The 23,971-nt window shown below is 49.6% G+C and overlaps 1 protein-coding gene across 9 annotated transcripts in view; it reads right to left on the bottom strand.

Annotated features, from left to right (window-relative positions):
• The window catches only part of TNIK (TRAF2 and NCK interacting kinase), a 155,992-nt gene that overhangs the window by 34,400 nt on the left and 97,621 nt on the right, over window positions 1-23,971 (bottom strand). For 7 of the 9 annotated variants that reach the window (XM_035557323.2, XM_035557326.2, XM_035557319.2 and 4 more), the window contains exons 8-14: window positions 20,777-20,831; window positions 20,197-20,275; window positions 16,147-16,322; window positions 14,505-14,571; window positions 12,742-12,946; window positions 4,918-5,028; window positions 2,543-2,743 (exon numbers count right to left, since the gene is read on the bottom strand). In XM_035557323.2, the coding sequence (XP_035413216.1) occupies window positions 2,543-2,743; window positions 4,918-5,028; window positions 12,742-12,946; window positions 14,505-14,571; window positions 16,147-16,322; window positions 20,197-20,275; window positions 20,777-20,831 (894 nt within the window). Of the gene's footprint in view, window positions 1-2,542; window positions 2,744-4,316; window positions 4,404-4,917; window positions 5,029-12,741; window positions 12,947-14,504; window positions 14,572-16,146; window positions 16,323-20,196; window positions 20,276-20,776; window positions 20,832-23,971 lie in introns of all 9 variants that reach the window. The other 2 variants (XM_035557317.2, XM_035557321.2) reach the window with 1 other exon arrangement.

The following is a 23,971-nucleotide window of genomic DNA, read 5'->3' as shown; positions in this document are numbered from 1 at the left end:
TTCCCCTCAAATGGAAAACATCCCTAGCAGCTCTTGCGCAGGTCCCAGTGGAAAGCTGCTAACGTTTTAACACATAACTTCAAAGCAAAAGAATTATAAAAGCCACGGGGACTGATGAAGGAGCTCACGTGTGCTGGCTGCTGCAGGGAACAGCCCGGCCTGTGAGGCACTGCTGAGCCCCCAGAGTGCTTTCCTGCGCTGCAGGGAACGTGTCCCCCCGCTGCTCCTTTACACATGGTCATGCATGGCATGTATCTGCCCCAAACTGTCCTTCAGCTGAACAAGCTGCCAGCACTTTGTCACTGAGAAGTTGGGCCTGGTTATCTGCATCGCTTTGATCAGCAAATGCTGGTCCGCAACAGAAGAGGCAGTAATGGAGAGAGCTGCTAAATATAGTACTGCTTACAGTGCTAACGTGATGTCCCTGGCTGGATCATCAGAGGGTCCCAACACAACGTCTGGAATGGCACAGCTAGTCCTTCGTTATGAGAAGAGATTTGTGTGGGTAAACAGACCGGACCTGGGGCAGCACTCAAGCTATACCCCAAGTTAACTTGCAGTGGATAAGCCTTCCCACTCACAAGAAGGGACAGCAGATGAGGATGTGCATCCACACATGTTGGTGGGGACTATTTTCATCAGACTGTTTTGTGTGGCACAAAAAGAGAAACCCTAGAATGTGCTCCTGGGAAGTTCTGAATGATGAGCTGCAGCCCAGCCCCTAACCCAGAGCTCTGCCTTCATTAACAGGCCAGTCCCTTAACGAGGATATGCTGAGGCACAACGGCAACGTGAGTAGCCACAGCGTCACCTTCATGCTTCATCCCATGTCTGCAGGGTCTTGGAGTCATCAAAGCCAAGTCCACGTGAAGACCCGTGAGGTGGATAAATAAGTTTATAAAAGAGAAGTATGAAAAATGGAGACGGTCAGAGCAGAAGGAGAGCTCGGATTTGGTGATCAAGCAAAGTAGCTAAATTGTGCTAAAAATGGGACCGTGTGAAATAGATAAAGCAGGGTATGGAGGAGAGAGGAGTAGTGTGGGGGAGTTCCCAAGGGTGCTTTGTCAAGTACATCAAACTACTGCTCCCAAGAGCATAAAGATGGCACAATCATTTCTTTGAGCTTTTTGTTAGAAACTGGACAGAATGGCACAGGTGAAGAATAAATGGTTTGGACAGCTAATCAGCGGAAGCTGGAGACATTCCAGAACAACAGGAAGCCTTGTCTTTCCTAGGATTTCAGCAAAGGGCAGGAGGCTACCTTCTGACACTCTTATTTGCATTGTACAGTTCCCAACGCCCCTCTTCAAGTGGTACATCAAAAAAAGACAACTCTGCCACAGAGTAAAAGAAGAGGGCCTTTGTGTTTGAAATTGAAAGCCAAACCCAGCAGTTCGCTCCTTCATCCTAAATAAAGAATAAGATTCCTTTTTATAAATCTTTGTTATAGTTTCAATGACAGTGCCAGAGGTACTTCAGCAATGTTCTAGATGATTTATTTAAAACTAAGCAATGAAAGACAGAGTTTACTCCCTTTTCCCTGCCTGCTACTCACTCTTAACACTACTGCAGATACACGAGAGACCCAGTTTTACAAAAAGCCATACAGGCACCACACAGGTGCAAGCCTCTCCTACCAGAGGCAGCTCAGTGCTGTGTTGTGTGGCACATCTGGCCTTAGGCAGGAACATCTTGTCCACCAACCAAGCCTCTTCTTCCACATGAAAGGCTGGAGAATGATCCTGCAGCTCTGTGGAAATATGTTTGGTTGCCACGAAAAGACTCTGAAGACTAAATCAGAAGGGAATGAAGGAGGAACCAAAGAGAGAATAAAGAGGTGCTAAGAGTTTACCGCCTCTGCCCGGACCAAAGGGTTCCAGACACTTGGCAGCAGAGCAGTGGTCCTGCTCAGTAAGAAGAATGGGCGGGTTATTAAATGATCTTTTGGCCCAGGAGTAGGGTTACAAAATTAAACCGACTAAACCTAAAGAACTTCAGAAAAATTAATATCAAGAGCGGGCACCAGTCTTACTGGAACCGCCACAAAGAGATTAAGGACAAAGAAAGTGTTTTCAACGTGATCCTGAAACCGCACTGCAGACAATGCACGCCTTCATCTTTTCAAGACTATTCAGTCAGGCAATAATTAATATTCAAGATCTCACAATTGTTATAACAATTCTTTCTTTTTGTTGGGGAGAAAAAGAGAATCAGCAGTGTGGCTTGCGCTCCTGAAAATCATGAAAGAAAAGCAATCCCTATAGAGAAAAAGTCCTTGGCATGGGAGAAAAAGATGCCTGGTCCCTGTTTGATTATGGAAAGCTGAATTAGCACTCAGCAAGGAACCCCTGCACAACCACCTCACCGCACTGGCAGGCAGTTGCCCCCTCTGTGGCAAGCAGAGCAAGGACAGGAATTTCCTGGGCTCCTTCCTGGCATGTCCGTAAGTACCTTGCTATGGCTGAATCTCTCCAGGAGACTTCCCCTCCTTGCAAGCCCTCATGGAACCACACGCACCACCGCGCTCCTCGCTCTTGCCTACCTCCTTGGCCCATGCTGGTTTCTCACTGGCATTTATCCCTTCTTTGTAATGGTAGAGTGGTTTCTTCTCCGCTGGCCTCTGGTCCTGCCGCTGCTGCTGCTGCTGCTGCTGCAGGGACACCAGGTAGTCCCGCTCCTGCTGGAGCTGCCGCTGCAGCCGCTCCGCTTGCCGCTGCTCCTCCAGCTGCTTGCGCTTATACTCCTACCCAGAAGAAAGCACAGTGACACAGGTGCACAGTGCCTGGCGAGCATGTAAGCGCAGGACAGCAAACCGCAGGTTTATCTGCTGGGATGGAAAATTGGGCCCAAGTATCTGACAAGCTGTTTTCTGGTAAAGCTCATTAATTCTAAAGACTCTGGAGACTAAGCTGTAAAGCGTCCCAGAGGAGAGGCAGTTTGGAGGATGTAGCCAACAAATTCAGAGCTTTAATCCCAGCTCTGGCACTTTGCAGCTGGTAGAGTTCTGTCTCCATTTTCCACATAGGAGTGGAGGGTGGTAGCGCTGCCTTACCAGAAAAACAACTTGCTGATGGCTCAGACATCTGCACAAAAACCTGTGCAAGCTGTTGCCACAGAGCAGCCATGCAGGGGAAGAGCTCACCAAGCAGCCCAGCCTGCTCTGGGGCCTGGAGAACCTCCTGCCCTTCCTTTGTGGGAGGGTGGCAGGGACACGCTTTGCGAATGTGGCCACCGAAGTCCCTTGGTGGCTGTGGTGCTCCCCAGGAAAGGTGGGAGGCACCTTGGGGTTTTTGGCTTTTGAGAGTCTGCAGATGAGGCACGTGGAAATTTGGTCTGCAGAGGGACATCACTGCTAAGCTGCCGGGGGAGACTTCAAATCCACGTCTGAACCAGAAGGTCAGCATTGACATCCCTCAGCCAGGGCCAAACAGAAGCCAATTAGATAAAATAATGTTCTCACGGGGCTTGTAAGTTGCTATTGATTTCGCCCAGATTTTTCTGGACGAGAAGAACAAAGGATCAATGCAATGAGGTACCAAACACCATCAGTTCATGTAAAACTCAGCCAAAGCCCAGTTTGTGGAGCACTTTGTAGGGTTAATTTGTTGTTTGTGGCAACGGCTGCAGAGCAGAGCCAACTGTATGATCTCCCTGAATCCCTATGGCTCTGTGAGGTTTAATTACTAAATCATTAACACTTTTTGAAAGGGCCTTTTTAAAAAGCAAGGGCTTGTGTGAGGGTTTTGCTTTTCCCTAAATAAATTCAATAGGAAGAGAGACAAATAATAATCCCTGTGGATTAAAAGAAAACACAGTGAGAGTAACAGCTAGCAGAATTAAAAAAACGATCATTCAGAAAATAACTAAATTAAAAAAAGAAAACACAACCAAATAGAAAGCATCTAGAATGCAAACAGCACAAGCATTCCTGTGAGGGAATTAAAACACAAACCTTCACGCAAACCATTAAAACCCGCATCGCGGCATGGGTTTGCCCGGCCATTGCAGCTCCATCCCACTCCAGCATGCTGCGAACAGCCACAGAAGTGGCATGGCAATGAACAGGGACGGACCGTGGCCTCTAATGGAGGCCGAAGCACACTGCTGCCGCAGGCACGGGCACACGGGGAGGCGTGCATGGCACGGGGACACGGGGGCTTGGCATGCTGGCGGCAGGGCTGGGGTGGCAGCAGCGTCCCTGTCACAGCCCACTGGCACACACGAGCCATCTGCCATTTGGCATGGCAGGAGGCATGCAGGGGGCACCGGCGCATGCGGGCGGGAAGCAGCAAGTGAGGACAGGGCCTCCCATTTACCAGAAGTAGCGCTTGCTCCTGCAACAACTGCTGCTGCAGGATCTCTAACTGTCTCTGCTCCTCCTCTAACTGTCGCCTGATGTACTCCTGGAGGCATGGCAGCAAGGTTCAAAGGAAAAAGAGAGAGAAGGTGAAAGAGACAGTGTTTCCCAAGAGGAAGAGCCTGTCAGGGGCATGAGGTGGGCACCCAGATCCATCCCACTCGGGAGCTGGCACTGATCCATCAGCTTGGGCACCCTCCAACCCTGCCCGAAGAGCCCAGGGCGTCCACCGCTTTACAAGGGGCTTCTGAGGGAAAAGAGCTAAAACTGCTGGGAAACAGCAAACATTAACTGGGAGCAGCACGGAACCCCACCCCAGGGACGGGAGGAAGGGAAAAACCTGCATTAAGTGCCTCCAACCTGCAGGCAACAAGTGGATCCACACAGAAATCAATTAGGACAGTGGGAAGCGACACACGCAGCGCTGACAATTAAGCAATTTACTCTCAAGTGGTGAAAGTGGCAAAGAAATGTAAGTGTTTATGAGAAGGTGGGCCTTTTATCTTATTAGACTGAGAGGTGTGCATGTTGAGGCCGATGGCCCCGGGTCGCTGCGTTACCTGCTCGTGCTCTGCGCGCCGCCGCTCCTCCTCCCGCCGCATCTGCTCCTCGTAGTGCCGCCGCTGCTCCCGCTCCTGCTGCTTGCGCAGCTCCTTCTCTCGCCTCTGCTGCTGCAGGGGGGACAGGCACAGGTCAGCTGCCACACGGCGCCAGCAGGAGCATCCCCTCGTCTTGCAGCCCAAAATCACCCGACAGGCCTGAGGGGGGCTGTTGGGAGAGCTACAGCCCACTGGGACGGCAACACGTCCCTCTTTTATTTGCTGAGGCCAAAACCTAACACAGAAGACCCAAAATCCAAGGGTTTTCCCTTTTCTTGACTCTTACCTGTCAGTCATGTTATCTACTAAGAAAAATAAGGCTCTCAGTCAAGTTGTTTGAAGATCAAACTGCTTTTTATGAGAAGGGCTCACACATTTACAGCCTCTTCCCCGGCAATCGATACAGCTTTGTAAGGACGTGCTGCTCCGATCCCCCTGCAACTCTGCTCGCTGACATGGGAGAATACATGCTCGCCATGTGCCCTACCGAAAATAATGAGCTATTAACAGGCTGAACCTCCTGTAAACACAAAACAAGCAGGATGGGGACTCCTGGTCTGCGGGCCACAGAGGTGGTGAAGGGCCTAGAGGGCACAATGCATGAGGAGCGGCTGAGTCCCTTGGTCTGTTCGGCCCAGAGCAGAGCAGGCCGAGGGGAGGCCTCATGGCGGCCTGCAGCTCCCTCACGAGGGGAGCGGAGGGGCAGGCGCTGAGCTCTGCTCTCTGGGGACAGCGACGGGACCCGAGGGACCGGCATGGAGCTGGGACAGGGGAGGGTCAGGCTGGGGGTTAGGGGAAGGTTCTGCACCCAGAGAGTGGTCAGGCACTGGGACAGGCTCCCCAGGGACATGGTCAAGGCATGGAGCCTGTCAGAGCTCAAGCAGCATTTGGACAACGTGCTCAGACACACGGGCTGATTTTTGGGTGGTCCTGTGTGGAGCCAGGAGTTGGACTCGATGATCCTTGTGGGTCCCTTACAACTCATGATATTCTATGATTTTATGTGTCCCTGCTTGCTCAGCTCTGTAATGTCTTTGCGAACAGCAGTCTGGGGTGCTTTGCGGTGGCGATCATCTACTACCTGCTCTGGGTAGTAGATCCACGCTTCCGATGTGGATTACATGAGGGAGACGGACCTTCCTTCCTTCTTTGTGAAGATACAAAGAATGGGACTCATGATTTTTCTCCCCTGCTAGGCATCTTCTCCAAGGCAGGGACTTGGAGACACCCAAAGTGCTCTGGCATCTCCTGCTTAGGAGCAGGGGTTTGGGAGCAAGCCATGGGCACTGCTCTAGGGATGAAACCCACGGGGCAGCAGGCTGCTCCGCACCGCCACAGCCGGCTCATCAGCAGAGGGCACTCAAATGCAAATATCTGCTAGCAGGGACTGCAACCGACTAACTCATCTGGTAACTCATCCGCTGGGTGCAGTAACGCACATGCAGCACTCACTGGGAGGCAGCCCGCTGAAGCATAAATCACAGCCTTTTTCCCCCCTCCCCATTTTTTTTTTCCATCCGGACATTTTTGCCACTGCCGACACGCAGCAGCTGAGCAGACTGCCAGGGCAAGGAAGGAACTGGAGGGATTTAAATGCCGCACAGTAGTTCGATCACGCGGAGGTCTGGAACAGGCAGTTGACTACAGAGGCTCTGCCCAAGGAGCTGGCTGAGCTATCTGGAGATGCATGTACTTCAAATTGGTGCTGTGCAGTAAACCCACACTGTGTACATAGATGAATTTGATATCTGTTATCTACATAGACATCTATCTGCAGATATGTCTCTATATAGATATGTAGCTATGTATTTATAGATAGCTATCTATACATAGATGAGTATTTTAACAAAAATACCCCCACATTGCAATATATGAAGGAGTCATCGCCTGTCTCACACCTCTCCATCCACAGGTTACATCCACAGGGATCCTGCACAGTGTCTGATGATTTCCTCCAGATTAACATTAGGGCTGCAGCGCAGCTTTAGTGCCATCCACAGCCATATTTATCAGTGCTGCTTAACTCGCCTCAGGGAAGGAAAATCGCACTAAACCTGAAATAACCTGCCAGCTACAGACTCTGTCATGTCCCACGCCACGCGCGCTGTCACACTACCCACGGGATGCATGTGTTACTCTGCGCGTACGCATGTCCTTGTGAGCGCAGCAATGTATGGCTGTTTTTATGCTTTGAGCTCTATTCTAGACAGGAGATGCACTGGGACCTAACAGTGACACACGGGATTTCCCAGCTTCACCAGCTCCTGCCTGACCTCCTCAGATGAATGCTGTGGAGGTCACTGCTGTTCAGATGGCCCCGAGGAGCACGGAACACGGGTTGAATATACCCTAACCCGAGCTCACAACCGCAGTTGTACCACACTGGTTTGGCTTGGGAGGGAGGAGGGGCATTTTTTTTGTATTTTTTATGTTTTTGCTAAAAAAGCATGCTGCTGAATAAAACGCATAATGGTTGTGTAGGCTGGGCTTGGCTGGCAGGAGGTTGGGGACTGAATGCCACAGCTATTTCTCCGATAAAAATCACCCGATTGGTCTTTATCCAGGAGGCACACAAAGCCAACTCCCTCCAAGAGAGAACAGAAAATGCTGTTCCCAGGAGGGAGCTGAGCACTGCCATCCTTCCAGCCAAACGCACACCCTGCCGCCCGGTGAGCCGGCCCCATTTCTGGCCTCTCCTGAAAGGCACACACCTCACCGCCAGCCCCCTGCACACCTCAAAGCCTAGAAAAAGCCAGGAGCTGGGAACTGAGTCCCCGAGGTGCCACCTTCTTTTGGAGCTGGGCCAGCTGCTCCTCAGCCCCCAGCGATGCACCCACCTCCCCTCCACCCGTCTGCTCCTGTGCCCACCAGCAGCAGGATGACAGGGGACCCTGTCTGAAGTCGGACTTTAAATCCGCAAGATGCAGTTGAACATTGAAATGAAAGATTCAAAGAGCTCTATTTGCCTCCTTTTCTCCCTGTTTTCTGCCCTCTCCCTCCCACTGTGAGCGCACACTTCCCACGTTTTTCCAAGCCTGCAACTACTGTGTGTATTTACACTATCCAGATTTATTATTCATGCAAGGCAAGAGCACCAATTAATTAGGGCTGCATTTATATAACTCTGCAGGTAAAGCTATATGTAGATGCTTGTAACCAGAATGGGATCTTATTTGTGCTGCACAGGAAATGACAGGTTTTAAATATTGATGAGGGAAGAAAAACGAAGGCAAAGCCCCCAGTGGGAAGGCCCTTGGGGGTCTGGCATGAAACAAGGACTTCAAAGGAGCAAGCTCTCTTTGCTGTACAGGACGCATTTAGGAAGAGCAGCAACGGGAGAGCTGTTCAGGGTTAAAGCCTCCCCACGAACCACGCGGGCTCTGCGAGGCACTAACACCCGCAAGATGTGGCTCTCAGAAACCTCGGCGGCTGCTCCCAAGCAGAGCATGAGGCAGCAAAGAAGTGGAAGGGGAATTCCAAGTAACAAATGCAAACAAATATTCTAGGTGGTTGTGTTGTTGTGACAGGCTCATTTATCTAAGCCACCAGGGAAAGAGTGACTGTGCCTGGAACATCATCTTCCCTGACACACCAAGCACTGGAGCACAGAGAGGTGTTTTCCGCTGGTAGAAAAACTGGGTCAGAATTTCCTACCACAGCAAATGGGGATGGGATACGCTCTGAACCACTGCAGGTTTTGTTTGGGTTCATCGTGAAGGAACATGACTGAGACTGTGTGCAGGAAGAGGCTCATGCTTCAGAAACTCTGAGCTCTTCAGGCTTTATAAACAAAAAACTAAAGAAATGTAAGGCTTAGTGCACACCTGTACTATAGGAGATGCTGTAATACAGCTTCCCTTGTATACGGGCATGCTGGCTGCTGCCAGGATCATTGCAGTGCTACCACGAACCCTGTTACTATGAGGATGTTGTCCTAATGAAAATGTTCCTACAAGCTGTACGACACCTGCATATGCACCAGAAAACAATAAACAGAATTGTAGCTAGCCTAAGTTTACCTGTAATTAATTTCTGGAAACCTTTTGCATTGCTTTGTAAGAACTTGCAGTAGATGGGTAACATCTAGCAGAGCTGCAGCACGTTTTTATCCACTGAACCTCCAGCTCTGTAGCTGCGCTGGATGAAATGTCACATGTAAACAGCAAGGTGCTTAGATCTGCCTTGTGCGTTCCCTGTAAAGATCTGACCTTTGTTTTCTGCCTTAAAAGGAAAAAAAAATCCACAACACAACATAAAAACGAGGTTGTGAAACCTCCCCTGACAACATTTGCCCACTGTTGCTACGGGGTCTGCAGAGGTTTGTCCCGCAGTATCCCCAGTGCTCCCGCCCAGGAGATGTGTTATTCCTCCAGCTCAGCTGGCGTTTCGGTGGTAAACCTGGTGCAGCAAGGCTCGTTCTGTGCCGGCAACACCTGGAGAGTGTATTAGGGGACTATATATATACGGAAAGACTACAAAACATTCAAGCCAACTCGCCATTCTGCATTACACAAATACTGCTTTCCTGAGCGCTCTCTGATCTATCCATACTCCTTAGTTCCCTAACTTTTGTGTTCTTGCCGTTAGTTCCGATGCACAGTTTGAATTCATCACACAACAAACTTTCTGCATGAGGGATGACAGAGCTGCAATCCTACTCCCTGTGATCCAGGGAAGATGAGCCTCAGCACATCTCCCTTTTGCCTCCGGCCCTGCTTGCTTTCCTTCTAGAAGAACAACTCTGGGCCCAACACTTTGGATCAACACATTCCTGATCTAAACTGGAAAATGGCTTGGGAATTGCACTGTAATTCAGAGCAACTGCCTCTCCCCCAGCCTGCACAAGCGAGCAGCTGGGGAGCACCTGTAACCTTGGCCCTGCAGCCCCACGGAGCCCTGCCAGCACCCTTACCACACACCCCTGGCCCCGGGGCATCCACTGACTTTCTGCCAATCTCCAGCACAAGTCAGCTCTGAGCATTTTTGAGCTTCACCTCCTTCTAAGTCAAAGCTTTTGGTACTGCACTTGGGGCCAGCTGATGCACGCAGTCAGCCTGACCACGTCCGTGGTGTTTTACTACGAGTCGGAGCTCTTCCTATAAACATGGTAACGTGTCTGGCAGGATTAAACAGGCTGACCTAGGTACCCCAAAAGCCACCAGCTCCAACTGTTTATTTGTCCCAGCCGCTTTATTGGGTTTTATATGTCAGCTTTATTTTGAAAATGTAGTGATCTGAGTCTTCCACTGGTCCCTCTTCCCAGAGAGCTGTGGGTACAGCGCTGCCTGCTAGAGGTATGGGCACTGACCACACCGCATCTTAGTCAGACCGTGAAGTATCACAGAAGAAAGCCTGGTCCCATTAACCAGGATAAATCCAGAGCCAAGACTCAACAACTAAAGTTAGTGCAAAGCTACTGTGAGAAGAGCCAGAGAGGCCAAAAGGAAACCGCCTGGCTGCCGCCGAAGCGTTTGGGTACCGCTGTGATGAGCCCGAGCCGGACCAGCGCTGCTCTCTGGAGCAGAAATGCAGCAAGAGAGCAGCAGTGCGCTGGGTGCCTCCGGGCACTGACCTCGATACCGAATTCGGCACAGCTGTGACAGCCACCGTCTGGTAGCCTCTGCCCGGCCACCAGGCGCACACCGCCCCGGAATGTGTGGGGAGAACATAAATACCAAAGTGCATCCATCGCTGGTGCCAGAACTAGCGGCAGGAGCAGTCTGACCAAGGACAGGCTGCCCTGGGACGTGAGTGCCACTGGGTGGAGGGGACGCCCAAGCTGCTGGGGACACCACAGCTGCCAGCACACAGCTCCCTGCTCTGTCCTAATCCTAACTGATTGTGCTGGTGGCTCTGTGCTGGGCCGGACAGAGGATGCCTTTCAGTTACCATCCCACTGTCCTTCCCAGTTGTCCAACACAGCAGGAGAGCAAAAATACCTTTTCTCTCGTGGCCTGCTTTGCTCCAGCTGAAATCTCCCTTTCAATTTAGACCTGAACACTGTAAGGCAGCTGGAAAGAAGGTAATGGGCAAAGGGCCCAGGGGGCTGTTAGAGTCATTGGAAACAGAGGCATTGATTTTAAATACTGGCCATGGTGGCTTTAGCTTGCAATGACATGGGGGAAAGGGCAGAGAAGGCTGGGGCTGTGCCTCGGCAGCCTGGGGCAGAGCTGCCAGCTTAGCGAGGGGATTAGTCCTCCATCAAAACCTGCCTGAGGAGCGCAGGCAAAGAGAGAGAACAATTTTCTTCTATGTGAAGAGAACATATTAATACAGTGGCAAGTATTGTATTCATTACAGGATTTCAGCTAATCTGGTGTCTGCTTTTATCCTGCTGTTGTTCCACTTCTGTGCTGCTTCCAGCAAGCACACTCTGACAATGGCAGATCCAGGCTTCCTTACGATAGTCCTTAGATAAACATTTATTGGTGCAGAGGATTTCGGGGTGCGTGCATGTGCAAACCTTGTCATCTCACCAGCTTTGTGAACTGTGCAGGAAGCAAGAAAAGCCTAACTTGCAACGTATTGAACACAGAACGCTCTGCACACTGACAACATGACAGACCTACATAGTTACCAGACTGAAAAAAGCTCAGCCTGTGCTTAGCCAGTGCGGGTTTTTGCCTCAAAGAGAGCCACAGCAGGACCACCTTGACAGAGGGCCACACATTGCTCATACATCACATGCAGTCAGCTGCCTGAAATTCCTTCTCATCTAAGCTTCCAGCCCAGGGGCATTACCCGTTCCACAGAAACCCAGTTTAGGGAGACCCAGGGTAAACAAAACAGATGCTGTGGCTCAGTCAAACTAAGGGGGTGGGTGCTCTGTTGGCCCATTTACTGCAAGACTTTTTTCAGACATATTGGTGACCTCTTCAGAAAGCTAATTTAATCACCCTTAACACATAAAGCCTTCAATCAGACGTTTGGGACGAGCTTGTGTGAGTCAATGGGTCTCTTTGACCAAAACCACATCAATAAACTACAAGCAAAAGAAAACCCCTTATTCTTTTGTGGACTTTTGCAACCCAGGAACTGTGAGTTAAGCCGAAGGCGAGCACTTCCTTACAGAGCCAGGCTGTGCCACTCACCAACACCCAGGGACACCCAGTGAAATACTGCAGCTGGATTTTAAATGGGGTGGATAATTTTATGACCAATCGTATTTGTAGCTGGTATGTTAAGACAAGGGTAATGAAATCTTATGCTTCGGGGCACAGGGATCGTTGCTCAAGTCACGCAGGCATCTGCTCCTCCCCCAAAAGAGAAATTGTAATTGGCAGGGCTAAAAGGACCAAGGCTGAAATTAGGGATTAAATGGGACATAAGTGGTGCATGGATGTGGGGAAAGGGTGAATGGAGTTTTTCAGCTTCTTCCCAAGTATCACAGTCCACAGCAAAAAATAAAGACAATGAATGTGACAGACATCTGTCCTGAGTTTTGCCCATGTGGACTGAGTACAGCTACCACACCGATACAGGACTAACTGTGCTCAGCAGTCCCAAGAACCCTTCTGAGGTTGGTATTTAGAGGGTTTCCTCATAGCAAACAAGCTGTTACCTCCACAAGGCCTGGCAACACTCGCATGTGCTGAGGAGAGCAGCTGGAGGTAGGTACACAGAAAGCACGAACAGGGGGTTTTGTTCAGTGTAACAAAACATCTGAGTTTACCAACCACAAAGGTTAGGAAATGATTGTCAAACAGGCTGAAAGCAGCCACCGGGACCTGCTACCAGAAACCCTGCTGCTCAGCTCCCCGTATCGGCTCAAGGCTGGCCAGTTACCTCCTCTAGCCTTCGCCTCTGCTCCTTCTGCTCCTCGATCCGCTTCTGCCGCTCGGCCAGCAGCTGCCGCTTGTGCTCCTCGTTCTCCCGCTGCTGCTGCTCCAGCTGCTGCCGCCGCAGCGCCTCCGAGCGCTCCTTGTTGGCCAGCTGCAGCCGCAGGAAGTCCCGTCTCAGCGTTGACTCTCCGGGCAGGTTTAGGATGGAGCTGCACGGGAGAAAAGCACCACAGAAGGTCCCATGCACACCCTTAAGACTTTTTCACACGCATTCATCTGTTGCGACCCTCACTCCCATGGCTGTGCACCCCCAAAGCACCCAGGCATGCCTGGACAGCAGGGATGGAGGGAAGGGGGTGCCACAAGCATCAAGGAAGGACAGGAGGCACGGTGCCAGGTGGAACATGAGTTTCACATCATCTCAGCACCCTCCCTCCCCTTTTTTTTTTTCTTTTCTTCTTAAATAGAAGCCCTGAAGAAGACAAGATGTTGTGTGGACGTATGTCCTGGCAGGTCAGCCCAGACCACAGAGCGTGCTTGCTCTACTTACAGCTCACCGACAATTTATTTGCTGAAGATTTCTTTTACAGTAAGTTTCTCACCAAAGTCCCTTGTGCTGCAGTGGCACGCACTATATTTAGCTGTTCACAAAGCACACTTAGCATGAATCATTGCCAGCTATTAAAATACTACATTATCTCAGGGAAATAATGGAATAATCTGATACTAATTACAATGAGACTGAAAAATGTCATAAAAGAAAGTTCCAGACCTATTGTGCTTGAAGCATCACTGGGAAGGTTTCGTGGTGAAAAGTTGCATGGAAACAGGGAGGCAGATACACTTGGATATAAGGAAGCACATTTTCAAGAAGCTTCTTTAATTTCACCCCACATTTTTCCACATCTAAATACCCACAGGGGCAGTTCGTTACAGCACAGTTCAGGCGAGCATACCCATCTGTGTGTGAGCAAATGATTCTGCACGTGAAAGCTGAGCAGCGAGCTCTGCACATCCAGTTTGATATCCCACAAGCTGATGTGTGCAAGCGAGGCCTTTTGCACATGCAGCCCGTGAAGAAAAAGCTGCAGGAGCCTTTCTAGACCCAAACTAGCAAATACAGGGTAAGAAAGGAGAGTGTGATTCCTCATCAATATGACCGTGCTGGCTCTGCTGAATTATGGTCAATATATTTAACGAGGTAATTTCTGCAGTAGTTGGGAAAACATCGTAGGAGAAAGAAAACAGCGCTATGGCAAACCAGAGTGGTACAGGACTGGTGTAAACGGGGGGCACCTGCAGTCCATGCTACGTTTCACAGCGGGAAGGGACGATGCTGATGCATCCCGGATGACCTGCATCCCATGGGCACCCTGCTCTGGTACCCACGCCATCCCACCCTGCCTTCCCATGGCACCCCTGAGAGCACAGCAGCTCTAATGGCACGGAGCAGGGCTGCCTACCAGGGAGCAGCATACCAAGGGGACCTGCCACACTCCTGTGACAGTACCGAGCTGCACTGCAGTCCCACAGCAAATGAGGTATCCGGGTGTTCTTCCCAGGATTTCAGCCAAGGTGATCTGTAGCATCAGCTTAATTCCCACCCACCACCTAACAGGCGGAATATATCCTTTGTTCTGCCAGGGAATGGGACTCAGTGATCAAACTGTCCTTTTTCCATTTCTAGTTCATATGAGCCTGTAATGCAAGCCAACTTCACACAGAGTTAAAGAGACACAAGGGTAGAAAGAAAATGTTGATTTTTACCTGGGCTCTCCAGAGTCATTCTCCTCCTCCTCCTCCTCACTTCCACTGTACTCGTACTCTGTCTCATCTAGGAACATAATTGCTTATCAGCGCCCTTTACTGGACTCATTTGTTTTTCTGATGGCTGAAAACCCCAGAGCTCTGAGGGAGAACAGAAAACTCATTTTTTCTGGCACGAAAAAGAATACCCAGCATTGTTTCCGTCCACTTGCTGATGTTAGGGGGCTGCAAGGCTGGGAAAGCTTTATTGGTCTCCCTGGCGCCTTTCCATGCTCGGCATGCCAGAAAGAGGGCTGCAGTCCTGGCTGCAGCGGGTGACAGCCTCCAGCAATCAAGAACTCAAAGCAAAGATGAAAAGTAACCATAAATAAAGATTTACCCCAATACAGCAAAAACCCTCTTCAGAAGAGTTCTTGCAAGCGAGGTGCATCACAGGCAATGGAAGGTGGGGTTTAACTATTGCTCTGAAGGTGAGAACTTCTCTCTCCCTAAATATATGCTCTTCCTATGCAAACGTATATTTTCCAGGCAATGAAGACATCTACATAAAAGCCCAACTGCAATGTTGTGCTACACACTGTGATTTCTATTGGGATATCATCTTTATCAGATGAAGGGAATGATAGCAAAAGAAAGGCTTGTGTTTATCCAATTACTCTCCATCTCTAGGGTACAACCTTCATTTGCCAGACTAAACACATTTAATACTTCACTAAGATCCAGCTTTATTGTTTTGATTATAGTGAAATCTATTACAAGGGGCTGGAAGGTACACATGAAAAATTAATATTGCTACCAATAAGAAGGGAAAGAGCAATATATATTAATTTGTTGAATTCTACAAATGAGCTCTCAAATTAAAATTCAGCTCACAAGCAACAGAGTACTTTAACAAGTTTCTTCAGCTATCTGATCTTCCTTTCAGAGGACTTTGATAGGGCCTGGAGAGTTCACTGAAAACATTCAGTTTAATAGGTTACTGCTAGTCAATGGAACTGCTTTGGGGCAAGGGTCTTATCTGGGTGTTCATTTGCACAACTCTGCTCGTCACTGGTGCAGCAAAAATGTCACGTAGATCAACAGACTTAAAGTAAGGGACCTGGGAAAATTCAGCTTAGCAGTTTCTCCCTCCCACACGTTTATATGTATGTACACACACGTACATTTTATACACACATTTTAATGAATCAAAGCTTAAATGTTCCACGTGGAAATTACCACCTGGACAAAAAAGACACTATTTTTCATCAGAGAAAAAAGATTTAAAAACACCAATTAGCTCTAATGACAATCACCTGTAGCCTTTGTATGAGCATCACCTCTTTTGTTACATGTACTTATTTTCATTTCAGCTCTGGTTATGACTGAGAGGAATCAAACCAAACAAAATAATTGGACCTTCAAACTGTAACAAGAGGGTTCACACAGAAGGACCATGCCTACTAAACTCAACCTGTTTGGGAAGAAATTTAGCCACCTGAGTAAGGGAAACTGACACTGAGACTGCAAGCAGCCTGGTCCTTTTTACCTTTCTCTTTCTACCCACATGCTTCTCCTGCACTGATAGACCTTGGTCTACATGAGGGATCTCCAAGGACATGCAAAAGTCAGTGACAGCCCAGAGAGAGGCTTCTCCACTAACCTTTCTCGCCTCGCTTCTTTTTAGTCCTGTCGATGTGGTCCTTGAGCTGGATGCGGACCTGCCTTTCGTTGGGCTGGTCTCTGATGAAGGGGTGCTTCATCAGCTGCTCCGTGGTTGGTCTCTGGCTGTGGTTCTTCACCAGGCAGCTCTCAATGAAGGACTGAAACTTTTTAGACCTAGCCCAGGACAGAAAAGGAAGATAAGGGGAAAAAAAAAACCAAACAACAATTAACAACATTGATTCTTGTATTACAAAGTGAGAAACCTGTGGGTATTTGAGAACACTGCTCAGATGCTACGTTACTCTTGCTCGGATGCAGCCTTCTGAGAGGATTCAGGCAACTTCCCTGTTGACACTTAGCATGGTCTCAAAGCTGCACCATCACAAGTGACGTTTATCATTCTGTCTTCTCCTACTCTTCCCATGCATGCTGTTATCTACATTTTTGCAGGTGTGATTAGGGGAAAACACCATTCTGCTGATCCTGGGAACCATCCGTATAATTGGGAATGACCAAAGCCAAATGGCATCACTGGCAACCGACAAAATGCATGGAAATGTTCCTCCTCCCTTCCCTTTGACCTCTGAAGTGCAGATAAGAAACAAGAGACCACACATACAGACATAAATACCATTCCTTAAAGGATTGTTACTCAGACTTTTGTGGCCCTGGGCTGCATTACAAGAGATGTAACTTTCTGAAAACCAGTGGGACAAGCTAGGTTGAGCATTTTTATTTATTATTTAAGATTTGACCACCCAATATTACATCGCTTCTTAAAGCTCAGGGCCCACAGAACCTCTGAGCGATGCTGGATGAGCCCTGACAGCGTTACTGCTCCACAGTGACCCACCGAGTCCTGGGGTCCACCATACCCCAGTGTCCCCAAGGCGAATGGGACGTGCCCTTCCCACAGCACGGCTCGGTGAGACCCCTCCCCACCAGCAAACAGTTAGATTCGATCTCAGCCAAAACAATTTCAGCCAAATCTTTAATAAACAAATTTCTCTTAGTCTCAAGTTTTTACATATCGAAAGTTTTGCTGGAACTAATTTCGCCACATAATAAACCCAAGAGAACAGGGATTTACAAGAGGGATGTTGACAGGCCACTACGCTGTATGTTGCTTCAGCAAATGGGAAAATGAGTGCAAATTAATGTCAGAAGCCAACAGACACTACAGAATTGCACTGAGAAATAAAACAATAAGTTTTCAGGGATTTTACTTTTAAGCTGTCAGACTAAAAGTGATTTATCTTTTAAGTGCTAATCCATACAAATTGAGATGCAAAAATAAAATACACTACTGGATCCAATTAAATCCTCCCTCCAGCTTTATTAATGAGCCAATCTTCCTTCTGCACCTTGCCTCAAGAAACCCAGTGTCTCTGTGTATTCCACAAGGACATGTCCATGTGATGCTCTAAAAACACACCTCCAAAAAATGATTCTCCTCTCAGTCTGAACCTAGAGAGACTCCAGTTATGGGCGCACAGCCCACTGCGCCCTCGGATATGGTCGAGATGAAGTAGTTTAAAAAATATCCTCCAGCAAACGATGGGTTTGTCCATCTCCTAGGGCTCCGATGCAGTATTTGCAGAGGGATGCAGGACACAGCTCTGTGCCCAGCCTGGCTCTGTCGGCAGCTGGCTAAGCCAAGAACCAACCTTGTGCCTCACCAAGCTGCTGTGACAAGTTTCCATCTGCAGCAGCTAGAATCAAACCCAACTCAGCATTGCACAAAATGCCCCGGGAGCCTGCAGGTGCTCGGCACTCTTTCCCAAAAAGGCAGCAGACAACAGGTTCCTTTCTCCCTGGCTCCGATTCAGGGTGACACCTTCACATGGCTCATCGCCTCCCCTGGCGCAAGCCAGCCTATCTGCACAGCCACACGCACTGCTGCTCCTCCAGCTCCTGGGGTCTGCAAAGCTTAAATCAATGTTTGCAAAGGCTTTCCAGCTTCTTGGACGAAAAGTGCTATTGCAGTGCAAATATCACTTCATTAACAAAGAGGTTTTGTCATTTCCTATGAAGCAGGGTTAGGAAGTGTTTATGGTAATGGCATCAGTAAAGTTCACGTAGATTTTACCTGTGAAATGCAGGAAAAAGGAAATAAAGCTTCATTGCTGGCTGGTTTTAATTGGAAGAGAAAAGGATACCGAAGAGTCTTCAAATTCACAGGAGCACAGCAGTGTTTTGAAAGCAAGTTCAAGGATCTAGCAAGCAATAAAAATATTTTCCTCTCTAGGATTTTCAATTGGGCAGCTCCTGTGCTGCTGCTACCTGTCGGCTGCTTTCACTGCCTTATCCTCAGAGGCGCTGCAGTCTGTTAACTGTCTCTTTTATGTAAAAAAGATGATCTTCCTACCTTGGGTACTCTCATGTGTTGCTGCACCCAGAAGCAAGAACAAGCCCAGACCCAAAGAAAAAAGGAAGGATGCAGAAAGGAGGAGCTGGCAGGCAGGCTGTGTGATCTGAACCTTTCTCCATTTTGTTTTTCTCTTGAGATTTGTTTTTCTGAAAAACAGCCCGCTGGCAGCTAGAGAGCCACTGTGAGAGCCTGGTCAAGCATCTCCTCTCCTGATGTGTCTTGCAGAGCTCCCAACCTGGCCAGGCCCAACACCTCTGGCTGAGAAATGAGTCAAGGACAGGACACGAGTAAAGCCCGAGCTCGAACAGCCAACTGCTCAGGCCGCTCAGGGCTGAGCTGTGCAACCAAGCAGAGGAGCAAAGCTTAGGACACGGAAATCTGAGAGAGAGCCACCTGCCATAGGAGGGGAAGGTGGTGTCGAGCAATACCCTGGCTGCTGCAAAACGCATCAACGTATCTCAGACGCTTACTGAGGGGGAAATAAAATGTAACGACCACCCCAGTTCAGTTTTTACCTTAAGAAGATGGGGAAAATAGTCTGCTCAAAGCCTGCTTCTGTCAGCTGCCTTCTGTCTGGAGGCTGAGAAAGCCTTTGCTGAATAAACAGCATATTTGTATGAAAAATAAACTCTGAAGTCTTACAATCCATTTTGTGCTGTAGCAGTGTAGCATAATGGAGTAGGAGACTGGTGATCTGGCAGAAAACAAGTGCCTAAACTGTTTTCTCTATCTAATGGCATACTAAAAACACTGTGCAAGGAGAGAGCACCTTCGATACCCTCTGGCAGAGGTAGCAAGGAAAGGTCCCTCTTGTCCTGGTTTTGCACTGGAATATCTGAGGATGGGGCTGACAAAACGAAGTCATCTCTTGCTAAAGCCTGGGTGAGTTTTTAGGGGTCTGACCCCAAAACTCCACCACCATGCCTCTCCCCTCCCAGGAACAACACACCTCCTGCTTTGGCACCAAGTCTATTCAGTTCCTGCCAATTACTCTGCTCCCTTTTTCTTTACGTTTTCAAAAAGATAACACGCATCATTTCAAGGAATAAAGCAAAACTCTCCTCGTTGATCTCAGCCTATCTGGGAGGAAGGGGCAGCGTTGTTTCTCTAACGCCTGGCAGATCCCTCCTGACAAAACTGCTGCTGAACCTGAGGCAGGCAAAGAGTGCGAACCAAGGATGAGTGTTTTTAAGGACTCCAGCTCCATCGGTACAGAACATACAGTAACAAAACAACATCTGCTGGGCTTCAGGAATATTTTTCCTAAGGGTTTTTATTGGCATACCCTGCTTTTTTACAAAACTGTGATGTACTTTTTCCTCCAAAATTTTAAAATAAAGCCCAAACTAAGTACAAATCTCTGCATTCCTGGGCCTTCAAGATAAACTATCGTTTTTCTGGCACGGGTACATGTTTCCACTTGCAAACGGAACCTTACTGGAAAGAAAAGGGAGCCAAGCGAGGTGTCATCTGGTTTCAGCTGTACGAAGCGCCCTGGAAAAGCCGTCTTGGTGCTGGGAAGGGCAGTGTGAGAGGCATTTCCCTCGCTACCTCCCCAGCTATCTTCTCCTCGCCTCACAGCCTTGACTCACGCAGACCAAAACACCTCTCCACGGGAGACCCAGGCCCAAACCTGCCCCCGTTTTACCACCGTTGAAGACCAAGAAAGAGACTCACCACTTCTTTGATTTCAACCTCGGGGCTGGGTTGCGGGGGATGAGGAAGAGGGCTCTCATGGGGTGCATGTCACAGAGAGCTGCAAAGAGCAAGAAGAGGCATTAAACAGGGCCTGGTGTCTCCCAGACCCTGCGGGCTTCCCAAGGACAGAGCTGGCACTGCAAAATTACGGCAGTATGAACGGTGTGGATGTGCCAGCTAAACCCAGTGCGCCGCATTGGTGGCCAGTAGCATACCAGTGATGAAGAGCAGCCTTTTAACTGATTTCCTTCACCTTCTTCATTATCTGCATTTTTCTGGGAGGAAACTGAGTCACAAAAAGCTCAGGTGACGTTGCAGGAGCCACACGGGGGTTGTGTGCCTTTGCTTACTGCCCACTCCAATTCCCCGGGCCACACTGATCTGGCAGCTTTCTCCTAGCATGCCTTGGACCCCGCAAACTCCATTTCACCCAGCCCAGGCTGCTCAGCAAACCCCTTGCACGGTGTTTCTCGCACAGATCCCTGTGCCGGCCGCCACTCAGCTAATCCCAGCAAGTTACGAGCGGCGTTAATTAAAGCAGAGCCAGGCATCTACTTACGGGGAGCGCCTTCCGCCATCTCGATGGCCGTTATCCCCAAAGACCACAAGTCACTCTGTAAAACAAAGCAAAGGGAAACGCGTGATGCCGTGGAGCACTGTCACGACAGTGAGCACCGAGCGAGCCCCAGAGCTCTGCCCCATGAGCTGGGTCTCTGTTTTCTCTGCCAGATCCCAGACCCGCAGCACAGGAGCTCATCTTTTATGCTCTGCCCGTTTGTTAGGGCTTTAGAGGCGACTCCCAGCCCTGCTGCTTATCCCCAGCTTTATTTCAATGTCTTTGCAGAGTTTTTGGTGGATGCCACACCAGTTCAGGTGTGGGACACAGCTAACCCCTGCAGCCACCTTGCTGGGCACTGCTTCCAGTGGCCATGGTGGGGACGCTGCCTGGGGAGATGCTGGTGTCCCAAAGGTCCCAGTATGCCCCCGTGGCTGTGACACCCCAATGAATGAAACCCCAAATCCCCAGCGAACCAGCAACAAACCACCTTCCTGCTTCATGGATAGAGAGAGTGGCAAGGGGCAAGAGGGGAGACCAGCCCCAAGGACCCCGCTTCTGGGCAGCGTGCACTGGGCATCACGGCTGCTCCCACTGATGGCCATGGAGTGTAAGTGGTGAAACTTCTCTCTGAAGCAGCATGGGAGTACTTGGCTCAGTGTCACCTGCACGGTTTGGCATGAAATCCTTACGCTGGTTTCCTCTGTGAGGTCTTTGTTGTGTAACAGGTCAAAACCAGAACCTTCAGTAAGTATTTTGGTGACAGTTTTATGTACAATTAGCCCTCAGCACCTTGCCACCATCTGGAGGTGCTTCTTGGTGCTAGGAAGGTGCCCTCTTACTGCTTGGATGTTTAACCCAGACTGCAGCCAGCAGTGCCCCCATGCAGACAGGGATGGGGACATTTTGCCTGCACTGACCAGGACTGCCTCCCCCTTCCCGAGAGGCTGAGCTGAAACACAGCATCCCGTGCACAAATCCCAGCTGCTTTCCTGAGCCTTTGGCAGAGCCAAGGCCGAAGCTCGGAATTTCATGCCCTGTGACCTGACCATCCAGCTACAAGGACGCAGTGCAGCGGCCAGGCTTTAATCCCCAGCACAGCCATGTCCTGATCCCGGGGGTGTTTTTAGCCCACGGCATCAATCTGGGTCCTGGACAAGCGGGGCTGTCGGCTCCCTGCTCAGAGCTGGATGATACAGAAATGGATTTGTTACAGCGCCACCGAACACAGGCTGTCGGGAATAGATTAGAAACATGAAGTATCTTGAGATACCTCAGGACACTCTCTTGAATCACGCACTGCTTGTTAAATACAAGCTTGAAAAGCAGCATTTCGCCAGTGGGAGGAGAAGCGGGCACTTTCATTTACTCTGTTCCCAACCTTCCTCAGCCCACATGGTTGGTTGAGTCTTCTGAATGATTAGTGCACACAGAGCGCAGCTATTTGGAAAACTCCTTTGATTGCACGATTGTATCCCTTTTCCTTCGGTTTTCTCACTTGCAAACAGGAATATTTATATCCCCAGCCCCCTGCCAGAAAGCCCTGGCGAGCTCCACTCCTCACCAGGCCACACTGTAGGAAACCCCAGGTGAGAAAAAGAAACCCTACAGCTACACCTCTCGGTCCTGTAAGGAGCCCCGAAGGATGGCTCAGCTCTCGCAGGCAGGAGAGGAGGAAGAGACAGCGTGTGCTTGGGCAGGGGAAAACGAGAACCTTCCTTAACGGCACTGCTGCAACTTGTTTTTTTGGCAGAAGGTGGCTAATTCATTATTTTGGACACCGTGTATAGGGCTGCCTAATGATTCATAACTCAGCACCCGATGCGTCGGGAACAGAACCCAGACTAATTTTGGTGCCTTCATCTGAAGCACAGTCCCTGACACATCTCCAGGCCTGGGGGTGGAGGAGGTGCCAGCTGGCACCTCACACTCGGCTAACGCAAAGCCAAGGAGCCTTCTCCTTCCTCTCTCCCCTCTCTGCCACGGACCACGAGCGCGGGGCCGCTCTCCCAGCAGGTCTGGTAATGATGGCTTTGTCCCAATGTCCTCGTCTGGCCACAGGTCTCACCAAGCAGGTCTTCTCCCCAAAATGAGCCATGACGAAGTCACGGCTTCTCTGGGAGCCCAGTGTGAAAGCTGGAAGGCCGAAGCCGTGGTCAGTGCCGTGCTGAATGAGGGGGCTTTGCCACACCAGAACAAGACAAGATGGGACAGGGGCAATGGCCAGGGCAGAAGCTGCGGTCCCACAGGGAAGCCCCATGCACACATGATGCGGCTCAGCTTAAAGAGGTCTCTCAAAGACTGGCCAAACTACGCAGAAAAACAAGCACCCACTGAACAGGTGCTTGTCAGAGTGCAGGACAGACCCTGCCCTCCACTCTCCCTCTGCTGTCTCCAGTCCTCACATCCTGTTCTGCCTTCGCCCTGCTTCCTGCCACGTCCCTGCAGTCCCTCTTCAATCTTCTCTCCATTTCAAAAGCCGCCCTTTCCAGAGGGCCTCAAGCCTCTAATCCTGCAAATTGGTACGCCCAAGAAAGGCTGTTTTTCCCAGCACAAAGCACCGAGAGCTCAGCCAGAGCCAGAGCGACCCGCAGGGCAGGAACCCCGGGGGACCACAAGCACCTCCTCATATGCACCTTCCCAGGGAGACAACCTGGATTTGCAGTTTCAAGGCATTTTTCCTCCTTTTTGACTCAAGTTTTCCCACAGCAAATGCTGTCCCAGTAGTTCTTGCTACGCATCTTTGTACCTGCCTGAAAATTCTCTCTCCAATCTCATTTGCAGCACTTTCACAGGACAGTCACATCCATTCTTTGTCTCTGCTCAGCTGGGATTTGTGCTGCATACTTAATTATCTCAGTCTTTCCACATGATTCAGTACACATGACCCCTTCCTTTTGGTTGCCGCTGAACTCCTTCCAAATTCCTAGTGTGTCTTTCCATATTGAGGTGCCCAGCATTATATGCAAGATGCCAAGTGATCTTAAAACTGGAGCAGCGCAGAAAGGGATTATCACCTCTCTAAGTCTCCGAGAGAAAGCAGAAAACTCAGTGGGAAGCACGCATTTTATGCTGATCTGGAATTCAATTTTTTTTCTTTTTGAGTCTGAAAAGCTTTTCAGTCCACCCAGCAAAAAGCCGCGGCGCTAATATATTTGTATTGTCTTGACTTGGGAAGGGAAGCAAGTTTGTTTTTTT

This window comes from Cygnus atratus, chromosome 9, assembly GCF_013377495.2.
Source record: "Cygnus atratus isolate AKBS03 ecotype Queensland, Australia chromosome 9, CAtr_DNAZoo_HiC_assembly, whole genome shotgun sequence".
NCBI lineage: Eukaryota > Metazoa > Chordata > Aves > Anseriformes > Anatidae > Cygnus > Cygnus atratus.
This window is presented reverse-complemented; position numbering and strand designations above follow the sequence as displayed.